Below are 12,808 nucleotides of genomic sequence, written 5' to 3' on the forward strand. Positions count from 1 at the left end.
CGTGCCTCCTGGGCAACCAGGAGAAGCCAACCCTGCAGCCACGGCCTGGTTTCCAATCCCACCCCAGGTATCGATCTTTGGCATTATTCGTTTGCCAGGCCTTGGCGGCTGTGATTAGCTCTCTCCACCTCCCCACGGAGCTCCCCGCCCATTCCTCCATGTTCCAGCAAAGCAAAGCTAACACGGGGCTCTAAATGAGGCTTTACCACCCGGCCACAGCAGCTCAGAGCCAGACCTAGCCAATTACACGTGGGCCCCTCAGATAGTTCCCAGCTCGCCCCGAGAGGGTGTTTTCCTTGATTCATACAGTCCCTTCCAATCTGGCTTCCAGACCCTAGAACTTCACCTGTGTATGGATGATGTTCGGACGCCCAGCCTGCAGGGCCGGAGGAGACATCTGCCTGAAGTGGCCTGGGGGGCACGCCAGGAAGAGCTCTACAGGATGGCCCTGTGGGGAGCCCCCCCCCCAGGCAGGCTTGGGAGGTTGTCGAAGACCGCACAGCTAAAGTAGCCTGGATTTGTAGACTCTCTTTCCCTCGGACAATGTCTATGACAGAGAATGAGAAGGGAAAAGGAAGAAAAGTGGGGGGAGGGGACCTTCTTGGGGATTTGGGGAGGCCTAAGACTGCTGCTGAGTCTAGGGGCAACCTGCTTCCAGAGGTGAGGCCTTCTCCAGGAAAGACCCCATACAGACAGCCACCTTCAAGGCATGGACTCAGAGGAGGGAAAGGCCCATGTACCCCCACCCCCCTCAACACTCAGAAGCCCCACACTGGGAAACCCACTTCCCGAAATTCCTTCCCCACACTCCCCCGAGGAGGGGGGGGTGCTGACTTGGTGATAATTCTGTAAGCGATGCTGCTCTTGTCAAATTATTCAACATCTGTCTTCATGTTCCCACAAAAATTAGCATAGGATAGTAGTTTCTGATGACACCTTTGGTGAAATATTTTGACTTCCCCCAGTGCGTTGCAAACAACCTGTCTTAAGGATAATGTCACTTCCCACTCCTGCATATTAAATAATCCAGGGGTTTGTTGTGTTCTTGTAAGCAGCCGAATCCTGCTCACCGGCCCTGCCTGGAAGTCTGACGGCTTTGAGAGAGGGACAAGAAGCCAGGACAGAGGATGCGAGGCCTCCAACTCTGCCTTCATAGTACATGCTACCCCTCCTTCACCCGCCTACTGTGCTTGTCACCGAACTAGCCTTCTGGGGACAGCCACACACACACACACACACACACACACACACACACACACACACACACTGGCCAGGCCAAAAGCAGATTACAGAATCCACCCTGTAAACAACAAACTGGGCTAGAGATTGAGAATTGGAGAAGGAAGAGGCCCCGCTCCAAATGGACCATCTGGTCCCACACCAGGCTGCTGTAGCATCTGTGGCCCCAAAGAAGAGTAAAGCCACCTGGCTAGACGGGGAGGCTCCCACAGTCCTGCTGCTGCTGACAGGGTCAGAGCTGAAGGGCAGGCCCTGAAGTATGCAGGATGTGGGGCTCTGAGCGGCCGTCTCCCACTAGGATGGACTGACCCCACACACACACCAGAGGCCTCCATCCTGACTCTCCTTCCTCCCTGGCCTTCACCCTCCTTCCGAGCCTACCCCTTCAGCAGCAGCACAGGCCAAGTCCATCCCCAGCACACGGCGGCACGCTGCCTCCCTCCTGGACACCAGCAGAACCCAGCGCTTCCGTCCAGCTTTTCTCTTTCAGGGCTGCAAGCCCTAGGGCCCTTCGTGGTTTTGAGCAGAAACCTTCGACTAAAGCCGTCTGTCTTGGCGGGGTGACAAGCTCTGGAGACACCTGAGAATTTCATGAACCATTTTCAACCTGCAGCCCTTCACCTACTCAACAAACCTCACCGGAGTTCCTGCAGGGTGCCGGGTGCCATGCTGGGGCTGGACGCTGCAGTGGACGGCCAGGGTGGACACTTCCACTCCCGTCTGGCACCACACTCCCAGGCGTTTGTTCCACCTGCCTTGGGGTACAGAGGAATGGGAGGGGTCAGGACAAACCCCGGCTCTCCACCCTACTTCTTAGGCCAGTCCCAACCTCCTGAGGTGTCACTGGTGCTTGTAACATTACAAGGGGCGGCGGTCCCCCAGTTCCTCTGTCTCTTGCTTCCCATCCACCTCCGAGAGGACTTCACATGCGGCAATCTCCCTGCGGCCCAGCCTTCCCTGGAGCCAGGCTCTCCAAGAGAAGGTGCGAAGACTGCTGGGGAAGAGCCAAGGCTAGACCCAAAGGATTTGTAACAAGAGCACCTGGGACCTGGGCATGTGAGAGATGGGAGAAAATGAAGAAGAGGGAAAGGGCAGAGAAGGGGAGGGACAGAGGGTCTACAGAGACCACGGCTCTTGTCTCCTAGTCTGTCCTCATTGTTGGGGTCCCAATGTAGGCCCAGAGAGGGTTCCTTAGGTGCTCATTGGGCCACCCTGAATGTACTGGAGACAGCCATGAGATAGGCCATCAGACCAGTCCCCGAGCACTGGAGGGAGGTGCTTAGCGGGCTAAGAACTCGGGAGGGCATATGAGCAGGGTGCAATAACCTCTCTGGGGGACTCCCTTAAAGGCGGCCGTGGCTAAGCTGCTGGTGTCTTTGGTGATACTGGAGAAGGAAGGACTCTGAGACTTCTGGTATCTTCCTGTCCTAGAGAGGGAAGACATGTTTCTTACACACACACACACACACAATACATACAACCCGGCCTCTTGTAGCATCCCTCCTGCCTGCCTGGTCTGGTCCATGCCAGGGGCCAGGCAGCAAGAGACACACAAACTAATTAAGAAAAGGAGTTTGGCTGGATGCCTGGGCTGGCCTCACCGGGGAATTAAACCCAAGCCAGCTAGCTGTTGGAGCCCAGGGGTATATCCTTTCAGATCCTGGCTTCCCAGGAAGCTCCTTTCTCTTGCCAGGCACAGGTAGAAAACCAGGACCTAAAGCTAGTAGTCGGGGACATGGGCTCTGTCACCCACACGGTACAGGTCCAACTCACTCCACTCTCAAAGAGAATAATTAGATTCTTGGCCCCAGAGAAAGAGGGCGAACCCTGCCCACCCCAGCCACACATCATTAGAAAGTAACTACAAAGCCCACCCTGCGGTCAGGAGAAGACAAAGTCAGGGCCATGGGCTCTGTGCTGTGTCGGTCGGGAGGACGATCCTGGGTAGTATTGAACCAAGAAGCCTTTATTGAGAAAAGCCACGGCATGAAGTGGAGAAAATGTGGCCAGAATACTCCTCAGCGCCCCGGAGCGTGGCTCGGGGATGCGGGAGCAGAGCTGCGTGGAAGGAGGCAGAGTTTAGACACGTAGTCGGATGGATGCGAGCCGTGATTGCGTTTCCTGAGGACGGTGGCTGAACGTGTCTGTGTGTGCAAGCAGGCAGAAGAGAGCTAGGGCTGGGGTTCTAAGGGTGGGAACCACGGACAGGAGGAGCTGGCTCGGGAGAGGTCTGAAAAGGGATGCGGTGAACGGCAGGCGCCTGGACTAGGGGTTGTCTAGCATCGGCTCAGACCGTTAGGAATCAAGAAGAGGCGGCCGAGCGGTGGCTACTGCCGGGAATGCGAGCCAGCCGCCTGGCCGCGGTGCTAGCAAGCATCTCGCCCGCCCGCCAGCCGCGCACAACTCCGGATCACATCGCTTGCTTTCACTCGGGAGATTGAGCCAGGGAAGGAAGAAAATTCGGTGGAAATCGCTGCTCTAGCCCAGAGCTTGGGCTCTTCCCGGTCTCCTGAGCCACCGGATTCTCCCAAGACTTCCAGATCACTCCAACCCCTGGCAAGATTTCAGAAAGCCGAGACCTCGCCTCAGCACCCCCCAGCTTCATTGCATACCCTAAGACCATCTCCTAGGCTCGGGAGCAGCCTACTGGGTCTCCTGTCGCCCGGGTGAGGGCGGGGACGCGGTCATCCACTCCTGAGTGCAAGCCCAGGGCTCCACCAAAGCCCGGCAGCGCGCACTTTGAGCAAGATCTAGCAAAGTTTCCGCGCTGCTCCACCAGGGTGGAGCTGGACGCGGGCTCTTACCGTAGACTCCTTGTCCCCGACAGTGGAGGGGGATCAGCGCCAGAAGTAGAAGGCAGGTCACCTCCATCTTCACGGCCAGTGCTTCATCCCCGCGAGGCGGCGCAGCCTGAGAGGCGGCGGGGGGCGCATCCGCCGGGGCACCGCGATGCCCTCTGCCTTCCCTCCTTTTTGCTGAGACGCGACAGAGAGCGTGGCGACCGAGAGCAAGAGTCTGAGCAGGCGGCGACTCGGCTCTGTCCTCTTCCCACGGGGCAGCTGCGGAGGTGGGGGTACAGGGGGCGCTGGCCGAGACCCTGGTGCTTCTACGCACCGGGCGCAGCAGCCAGCTCCCTGCCCCAGAAAGCTCGGCCACCTAGCAGCCCCGGGTCTCCAAGGCTGTCTGCCGAGGGTGCCGACCGCGGGGGTACTCTCTGTTGCGGCGGCCGAGCTCCGATCCAACAGGCCACCGATGCCTGACAAACTTGTTCCCTTGGTGGAGCCAGGTTAATCCGCTGGCTCCAGTCCTGCAGTGGGTGCGGAGGGCTCGGCGGCCCGACCCAAGGGAGCGGGGCTAGGCGCCCTTCCTGGAGGCGAGGACGCCCCAGGTCCCGGTCCTGTCGACCGCAGGAGCAGCGAGGACTGAATTCGGCCGCAGGGCGAGCGCTCCGGGTCCCCGGGTCCACGAAGTTAGCCGAGCTGCCGCCGAGGAATCCGGAGGAGGCGATCGCGTCCCGGCGCCCCCGCGGGAATCCGGAGAACGATTCCAAAGCAAGAGGGACCGCAGCCAGCAGGGGAAGGAGGAAAGTTTGAGTCCTTTGAAAATAATTCGCGCTCTTGCGGAGGCCCGGGCAGCAGCTCGGAAGCCGCCGGCCGCCTCCTGTCTCCACGTTCCTCTCCCGCCGTCTGGCCGCAGCCGTGGCTCTCCCGGGCTCCGCGATCTCGGGAGAGCGGGTCTGTGCCGCGCCCCAAGTTGGGCGTCCCCGCCCCCCTCCCGGAGGCCTGGGCCCGAGGGGGCCCCAGCGGGCGGGGCCGGGCCGGGCTCCCGGGCACGGCGGCCACTCGGGCTCCGGGGCCGCGGGAGCGCTCCGCTCGCTCGGCAACTTGGGCTTCGCTGTGCTGCTTTCTGGTCCCTCCGAGCTTTTCATTCCGCGCTTCCTCCACCTCCCCACCACCACCCCGCCTCCCTCTCTCCCTCCTCCCTCTCTCCCTCCTCCCATCTCCGCGATCGGTCTCTCGCTCTCCCACCCTTTGTCGCTCGCTCTCCTGTTTGATTCCCCTCCAGTTAAAAAAAGGAGCCAATTAAAGACAGCCCAGCTCGCCCGGCCCAGCCTCTGTCCAATTTCCTTGCTTCCCCCAGGACCAATTAGAGAAAACAAAACAGGGCTGGGGGAAGCAATATCTCTCTCTCTCTCTCTCTCTCTCTCTCTCTCTCTCTCTCTCTCTCTCTCTCTCTCTCTCTCTCTCTCTCTCTCTCTCTCTCTCTCTCTCTCTCTCTCTCTCCTCCTCCCCATCTCTCTCTCTCTCTCTCTCTCTCTCTCTCTCTCTCTCTCTCTCTCTCTCTCTCTCTCTCTCTCTCTCTCTCTCTCGCTCTCTCTCTCTCTCGCTCTCTCTCTCTCTCTCTCTCTCTCTCGCTCGCTCTCTCTCTCGCTCTCTCTCGCTCTCTCTCTCTCTCTCTCTCGCTATCTCCGCCTCCCCCACCAACCCCCTGGCAGAAAATGTCAGAAAGCAGCAATGGATCCATCTATCCCGAGGACAGTAGCGGGAACGTGGGTTCGGCGCGGGCTCTGCAGCCGCTCACTCGCACACGCTCTCCGCCTGCCCTTGCACAGCCCAGGCGGGCAAAGCCCGGGCCGGGTGCAAACGGTCGCTGCACGCTCGCGGGCCAGGCACGGGCGGCTCGCTGCGGGGACCTAAGTCTGCAGGGCACTGGACACTTATGAATGTTTTGTACTTTGGAGAAGGCGGGACTGGAGCCTAGGGCCGGAGGGAAAGGCCGAGACGTCTGCTTCTTCTAGACCAGTGCTGGCGCGAGAGCCGGTTGCCTGCTGTCGCTCGGCAGGGATGTTGGCTCGGCTTGGGAATCCCGCCGCCGCCTCCACCGCCACCCGCCCCTGGCAGAGCCCCGGCCCCCTTCCAAGACGCCTCGGCCTCTCCCCGGGTCGGGCGCCGAGCCACGGTCAGAACCGCTGAGGAGAACGCGCTTGCAGCTCCGCGTCCTAGCCCCGGCCCACAGGTTGCCAACAGGTTTGCCAGCAAGACCCCAGTGCCAGAGCTCCACGGGGGCACCAAGGGTTCCCTTCAGCCTGCTTCTCTGGCACCCTGCCTCCCAGCGGGACCTCAGGCGTGGCCAAGTGCCCTGGAGGTGCACGCCCTTCCCGCAGCCGAGCCGGGGCCTGAATCCAGCACTCCAGGTCTCCCCGCCACCCCAACCTGGTCCTCCCCAAGCTGTGACCAAGACATAGTTCCTTCCAGACGCCCTTGGGGAGGGAGGGGCGCGGGCTGGGGAGCGAGGCGCGCGACCTCCCCGGCGCCTCCGATCGCGTCCCCGCACCCGGGTCCTGCTAATCTCACCTGCTCCACCTGTCGCCGCTATTTATCTCGGCGTGAGCGTAGGGATTGAACTAGAGCGGCCCGTGGGAGCGCGGACAGCCGCCGCAGCTAACAAGCTCGGAGACTGGATCCTGTTCCGGATCTGCCGCGGTGGTGGATCCATGACTCCCAGGCATCAGTCCAAGCTCAAAGACCTGCTCACCCAAAGAGTTGATTCTCTTGCAAGTAAATTCACGCATAAATTAAAATATTAGTAATAAACCCTTCCTTCTCCAAATCCATTTCCCACAGCGTTCTTCCCCCTCTGGCCCTGCGGGGCAGACCTAACCTGCTAAAGAGGAGTGGGCAGCATGATATGTCTGGTAGGTGGGGAGGGGCGTCCATCAGCCTACCCCTTCTTAGCTCCCTTCTGACTCACCCAGGCCATCCACACTTGTTCCTGCCCTCCTCATTTCTTCCTTCCTTTCGCTGTGGAGGTCCAAGGCTCAGTTAAGGTTGTCCAAGCCCAACTCAGAAACTGGGGATTTGTTAACCTAATGAATGAAGAATGAATGAATGAATGATGCCCATCACGGGTCAGATTCCACAGTCTTCCGTCAACCCAAAGGGAAAATGCATGATCTGCTCCGTAGATAGCCAGCGTCTTCCCACCCACCTCTACCTCGCAGTCTGAAAGGGAAGTGGCACCAACTGAGGGGGTGATGGTGAGTAGCTCAGTTTACTGTGGTGTTGCCGTTATTGGAAAGCTCCCAGAATCCCCCAGGAAGCTCCCAGGGAGTCATCCCAATGACTCAGGCTCTTCCTGGCTTTGCCTATTCTGGGAAGCTGTAGTCTTCTTTTCCAGCTAGCCACCCCAACCCCGAACAGCATTGAACCGTTCCTCTTTGGACAGCGGAGACGATGGGAACACTGTCTGAACACACACTGGCCTAGAGAAGGAGGCCTTGTGAGGGAGGAGGGTTGGGGAGGAGGGGAACAGAAGTCCAGAGCCTGGCAGGCTGGGATTGAACATTTGCTGTGCTAATCCACTTGTGAATACTCGCTGTGTGTAGTGTAAACACCTCGACAGCCTGTTCATGTGTGCTTGTCAACGCAGACATTTCCTCCCCAGTGTTCCAGACCTGCTGCCTGGGACAGAGCCCCAGGCCTGACAACCTCAGAGAAGGCAAAATGCCATCGTCTCCAGTGTTCCAGCCCTGCTCTCTCTGGGCCTCATTTCCCGCAGGTGTCAAGTAGGTGGGATCCCTCCCTGCCAGAGTGGTTGAGAGAGCTGGGTGCCTGCTTTGGGGGCAGAGGCTTCCTGTCAGGGTGTCTCACAGAGCTGCGGAACGGCCAGCTGCCCCTAGCTGAACAGCCTAGCTCTTTCCTCCGGAGCTACCTATGCTATGCAAGCCCAGAGGTGACTAGCCATGTCTTCATGAGAAGCACCTCACGTGCTCTACATGCACCAGAACAGTGTTCTGGACCCTGCATGGGGCTGCTAGGAACGTGGCAGCATGAGACCCCAAGACCTTTGAGAAGCCCTGAAGGGAGCCTAGGATCAGACTGAGGCAGGCCACCCAGGCCACCATTACTCCTCATGGAAGAAAGCCCTCTCTGCTCTGTCTTGGAGAAAGCACAGCACCTGGGCCCCAGTAAGCACCCAGAACAGGCTGACACTGGCTGTGTGACTAAGATGGGCCAGGGAAGCAGGGTCCCAGGGCAGGGCTCGGGCAGGGCAGCTAGCAGCAGACTCTAATGATATCACTGTCAGTAGGAGACTGCCATCCCACCCAGCTGCTTGCTCTCCTCCTGTGAAACAGAGCTTGGAAGGGAAGAGAGGGAGAGTGGAGAGAGACTGGGCCTCTTTATTTCCCAGGTGTTTTGTCTTTTAAAAAATTCACAAACTGGGCGATGGTGGTGCACGCCTTCAATCACAGCAGAGGCAGGTGGATCTCTGTGAGTTTGGGGCCAGCCTGATCTACAGAGCGAGTTCCAGGACAGCCAGGGCTACACAGGGAAACCCTGTCTTGAAGAACTTAAATTAATAGTAGTTTTTACATGAGGTTATGGTGTGCGTGTGTGCATGTGTGTGTATGTGTATGTATATGGTATGAATGTGGTGTGTGTATGTGTGTGTATATGTATGTGTGTATATGTATGTGTGTGTATGTGTGTATGTGTGTGTATGTGTGTACGTGTGTATATGTGTGTATATGTATGTGTGTATATATATGTGTGTATGTGTGTATATGTATGTGTGTATATATGTGTGTGTATATATGTGTATGTGTGTATATGTGCGTGTATATATGTGTGTATATGTGCGTGTATATATGTGTGTGCGTGTGTGTATGTGTGTATATATGTGTGTGTGTATGTGTGTATGTGTGTGCGTGTGTGTATGTGTGTATATATGTGTGTGTGTGTGTGTGTGTGTGTGTGTGTGTGTTTGGGAGTCGGTTCTCTCCTTCCACCGTGTGAGTCCTGGGGATGCACTCAGGTCTTCATGCTTGGCAGCAAGCACCTTTACATGCTGAGCCATCTCACTGGCCGCAGAGGGGATTTTGTCTCTGTTTGTATTGAGTCCCCAGCACCTAGGGAGATCAAAGAATGATCCACACCAAGGTGAGTGTCCGCATATGAAGCCTGCATTCTGTCAGCAGGGTCTACCTGGGCGTGGAGGAGAGAGGGAGTGGTGGGGCTGCAGCCTTGGTGACAAAATTTGGTAGGTTCTTGCTCTCCCCGTGTCAAGGAAAGATTGCCTTATCCTTAGTCTTGAGCTGTACAATTTATAACAGAAGTTAACTGCTTACTAATTAGCAGCTGGAACCATTAATTGGCTATTTGTTAGAGCTCGAATTAATAAACTGGTCTTGCAGCGGGGTCATAACTCTCACCCATCCCTCAACCCCTCCCAGCCAGCCTCCTCCCCCTGACCAGAACTCAGCCTGCTGTGCAATTCAATCCATAGCTGCCACCGTGTGATTTCCAGAAGCAATCTACCTGGCAAGGCGACGACACCACTGGGGCCAGGCCCAGTCTCTCTGCTTTGTCTTGGAGAAAGCACAGCACCTGGGCCCCAGCAAGCACCCAGAACGAGCTGACACTGGCTGTGTGACTAAGATGGGCCAGGGAAGCAGGGTCCCAGGGCAGGGCTCGGGCAGGGCAGCTAGCCCTCTCGTTTTACAGATGAGAACAACGAACCCACGAGCGACTCCCCGACTGACTAACCACTGGGCTGTGGTTGCACCCTGCTTCACTGTGTGACCTTCCTCTCTTTGGGCTTCCAGAACTTTCTGCCGTATATCCACATTGCTGGGATTGAGATTCCTCACAGCATCACACTCGAGGCTTGTGAGCTGTGACGGAGGCCTGGCCTCTGAAACACACCATTTCCCACCGGACAGTCGCCTGGGCTGCCCAGGCTCCCTCTGCTCACACTCCTGTTGGAACAGGGGAGGTTTGGTTTAACCTCTTTTGAGCCGATTGCCTCAGCGGATCAGAAGTAATTTTGTTTTAACACTGACTTAAAAAAAAATACATGGTCTCTGTCCTATGACAGTGGGCCACCAGGCTGTGTCCCCGCTGAATGGGCCAGGGAAGACTACAGGCAGAAGAACTTGATTTAGTCAAGTTTCATACCTACATTGTAGTCAACACAGCCCATTGTATAGCAGATACCAGCGCGTGGAGACCTGGCCAGTCCCCAGGGAGGCCCAGTCAGAGGGGGGCAAAACCTGTCCTTGGGAAGTCTCATCTGAGGAGACACAGCCTGTCCACAGGGAACCTGGGTGTGAGGGAAGAGACACAGCCCGGGCCCTGTCTCCTGCTGGAGAGGGGAGATGGGTTCCGATCCTGGTGTAGAAATGATTCCAAACACATTTAGGGATGAACCCTGATAGCAAAGAGAAAGCCCTAGGCTGGTGTCTGACGCTATGCTCTTACTGCAAGTTTGCTTCTTACCCCGTCTGCCTGGCTGACTGCAGCTTCCCAGGTTTAGCACCCCCAGAAAAGCAGCCTGAGTGTTATTTGGGCATTTTCTCTCAATGTAAATGTCTCTGTAGGCTCCTGGGAACCAGGCCTGTTTGATGGTGAAGTCTTTGACGCTGGCAGCTGGCAACACACAGGCAAGAAAACCGGCTCTCACCGCGGTGCCAGGCTCCACTCAGGCAAGAAGCCTCCAGAAGCCTTTCCGGGAGCCCATCTCAGCCCCTGGGACTGCCCGGCATCTGCGGATCAGCCACTTCCGGAACCCCAGCTGCCACTCGGTCTTGGATGCCACCCACGTCCCAGGCCTGGAAGAGGCGTTGGTGTCTCGAGATGTATACTTCTACGTGCCCTGCTCATATGGGGGCCGCTGACAGCATCCAGGGCAGGGCTGACCACACAACAGTCACCTATGCACTTGTGAGCCAAGCTGATCAACGAAAACTGCCTTTGGATGAGGCCTGAATCACCGGGTGGATAGTTGGATTAGGGGCAGATGCAAATGCCCAGGTTTCCGAAGCTGTATCTGAGTCACATGCAGCCTGGGGAGCTGATTCTTGGAGAAAGGAAGCAACCAGGGGAGGGGCAGGTGGCCACAGGAAGTCCCTACATAAGCAGGTTGTAGACAGTGTCCCCAGTGCCTCCAGCTTCTGAGAAGTGGCTGGGCCAGAGGTCCTGCAAGAACGGCTGAGAGGGTCTGTCCTCTGGCTCCCGGGGCCCCGTGGAAGTATCCTGTTCCGCTGAGCTGGCTTTTCTCACTCTCCCAGCAGGCTCTACCAGAAGCAGGATCAAATGTTCCCCAGCTTGAAGAGATGGCCCAGGAAGGAGACCGGTGAAGCCGAGGTCATAGCCTGGGGACTCAAGGACAGGCCCTGAGTTCTCCTTCTCTCTGTTTAATCTTCTCCCAAATTGTTTTCTTTAGTCATCAATCACTGCCCCTGCCCACCCCTACACACCACTGGACTGAACTGAACGAATGCCAGGGTCTTACTCACACTGCGCAAGCAGTCTCCTACTTAGCTATGCTCAGGTCCCTTTTTCTTTATTTGAAGGCAGGATCTTACAAGTGGTCCAGGCTAGCCTTGAACTATCTTTAGGCTAGGCAGGCCATGACTCATTTGCGACTTGAGTATGGGGTTGGAGGGGCATGTAAGTTGGCACCAAATGTGGAGGGGCAACTTGTATGAATGAACAGATGTACACACACACACACACACACACACACACACACACACACACAGTGAGGGGGAAGGTATGGCATTTCCTGCAGGGGGCACCATTCACACAGATTCCACAAGACCATGGCTGTCCCTGGCCCCACTGAACATTGGGAGTATGGGCCTACTCCTGCTCAGATGTGACCGCAGACTGGCATCACCCTACCCAGGCCCTCATTTCCCCTTCCTCTCTCCAACCTATATCAACCCTGGAGCCATGTGGGCCTACACCCCTCCCTCTGGCCACCCTGTCCTGTCCCCTGACTCTACAGGGTTTGCTCTGATTGCTCTGAGTGTTCAGGGAGTGTTGGAAATGCCAGGGTCCCTTGCCACCAGTCAAGCAGTTCAAGAAGCCCAGAGTCCAGGGGATTCTCTGTCCTTCTGACTAACCAGTCTCATTGCCTGGCTCTTTCGAGGATCTCCAGAGCCCACAGCAGCGGTATGGAGCATAAGGATTCAGGCATGGCTGCAGGAATGGAAGGGACCAACCTCTCAACCCTTTGTGGATAACCCAGCCTATTAATTACATGCCCTTTTCATCCCCCTACTCCAGGGCTTTTCTGGGGGGGGGGGAGGCTGTGGTTTCAAATTTCACAGCCTAGACTAAAAACCCGCTTGTCTTCACAGACCGCCTTCCTCAAGAACCTGGGAGATGAGGGTTCTGAGGAACAAACGGGTTTAATCACAGCCCCGGTGCCACACAGATAGGCACCATGAAGCAAAGGGGGCACTCAAACCAGAGACTGTTGATGGCCTTTTCTTCGCCTTACTGAGGGTTGGTTTTTTCTTTCTTTCTTTTTAAAGATTTATTTATTTTTATTTCATGTGTGTGTTGCCTGCAGGGATGTAAGCGAGCTACCTGCATGCCTGGGTGATGACAAGTCAAAAGAAGACGTTTGATCCCCTGGAGCTGGGGCTGCAGAACGTTGTGAGCCACTGGGAACTGAACTCAGGTCCTCTGCAAGAGCAGCCAGAGAGCGCTCTTAACCGCGGAGCCTTCACCCCAGCACCAAATGTTTAAAAAGAAGAGGGAAGGGGAAGAGGTGGAGG

At 56.9% G+C, this 12,808-nt stretch overlaps 1 protein-coding gene across 2 annotated transcripts in view; it reads right to left on the reverse strand.

Moving 5' to 3' along the window:
- Positions 1 to 5,104, reverse strand: part of Mdga1 (MAM domain containing glycosylphosphatidylinositol anchor 1) — a 57,218-nt gene extending 52,114 nt beyond the window's left edge. Inside the window, exon 1 of one of the 2 annotated variants that reach the window (XM_040732267.1) lies at positions 4,044 to 5,104. In XM_040732267.1, the coding sequence (XP_040588201.1) occupies positions 4,044 to 4,110 (67 nt within the window). In that variant the 5' untranslated portion in view covers positions 4,111 to 5,104. The remainder of the gene's footprint in view (positions 1 to 4,043) is intronic. The other variant, XM_005084918.4, reaches the window with a different exon arrangement.
- Positions 5,105 to 12,808: the final 7,704 nt, after the last annotated feature.

Source organism: Mesocricetus auratus, unplaced genomic scaffold, assembly GCF_017639785.1.
Source record: "Mesocricetus auratus isolate SY011 unplaced genomic scaffold, BCM_Maur_2.0 Super-Scaffold_100027, whole genome shotgun sequence".
NCBI classification, from domain to species: domain Eukaryota; kingdom Metazoa; phylum Chordata; class Mammalia; order Rodentia; family Cricetidae; genus Mesocricetus; species Mesocricetus auratus.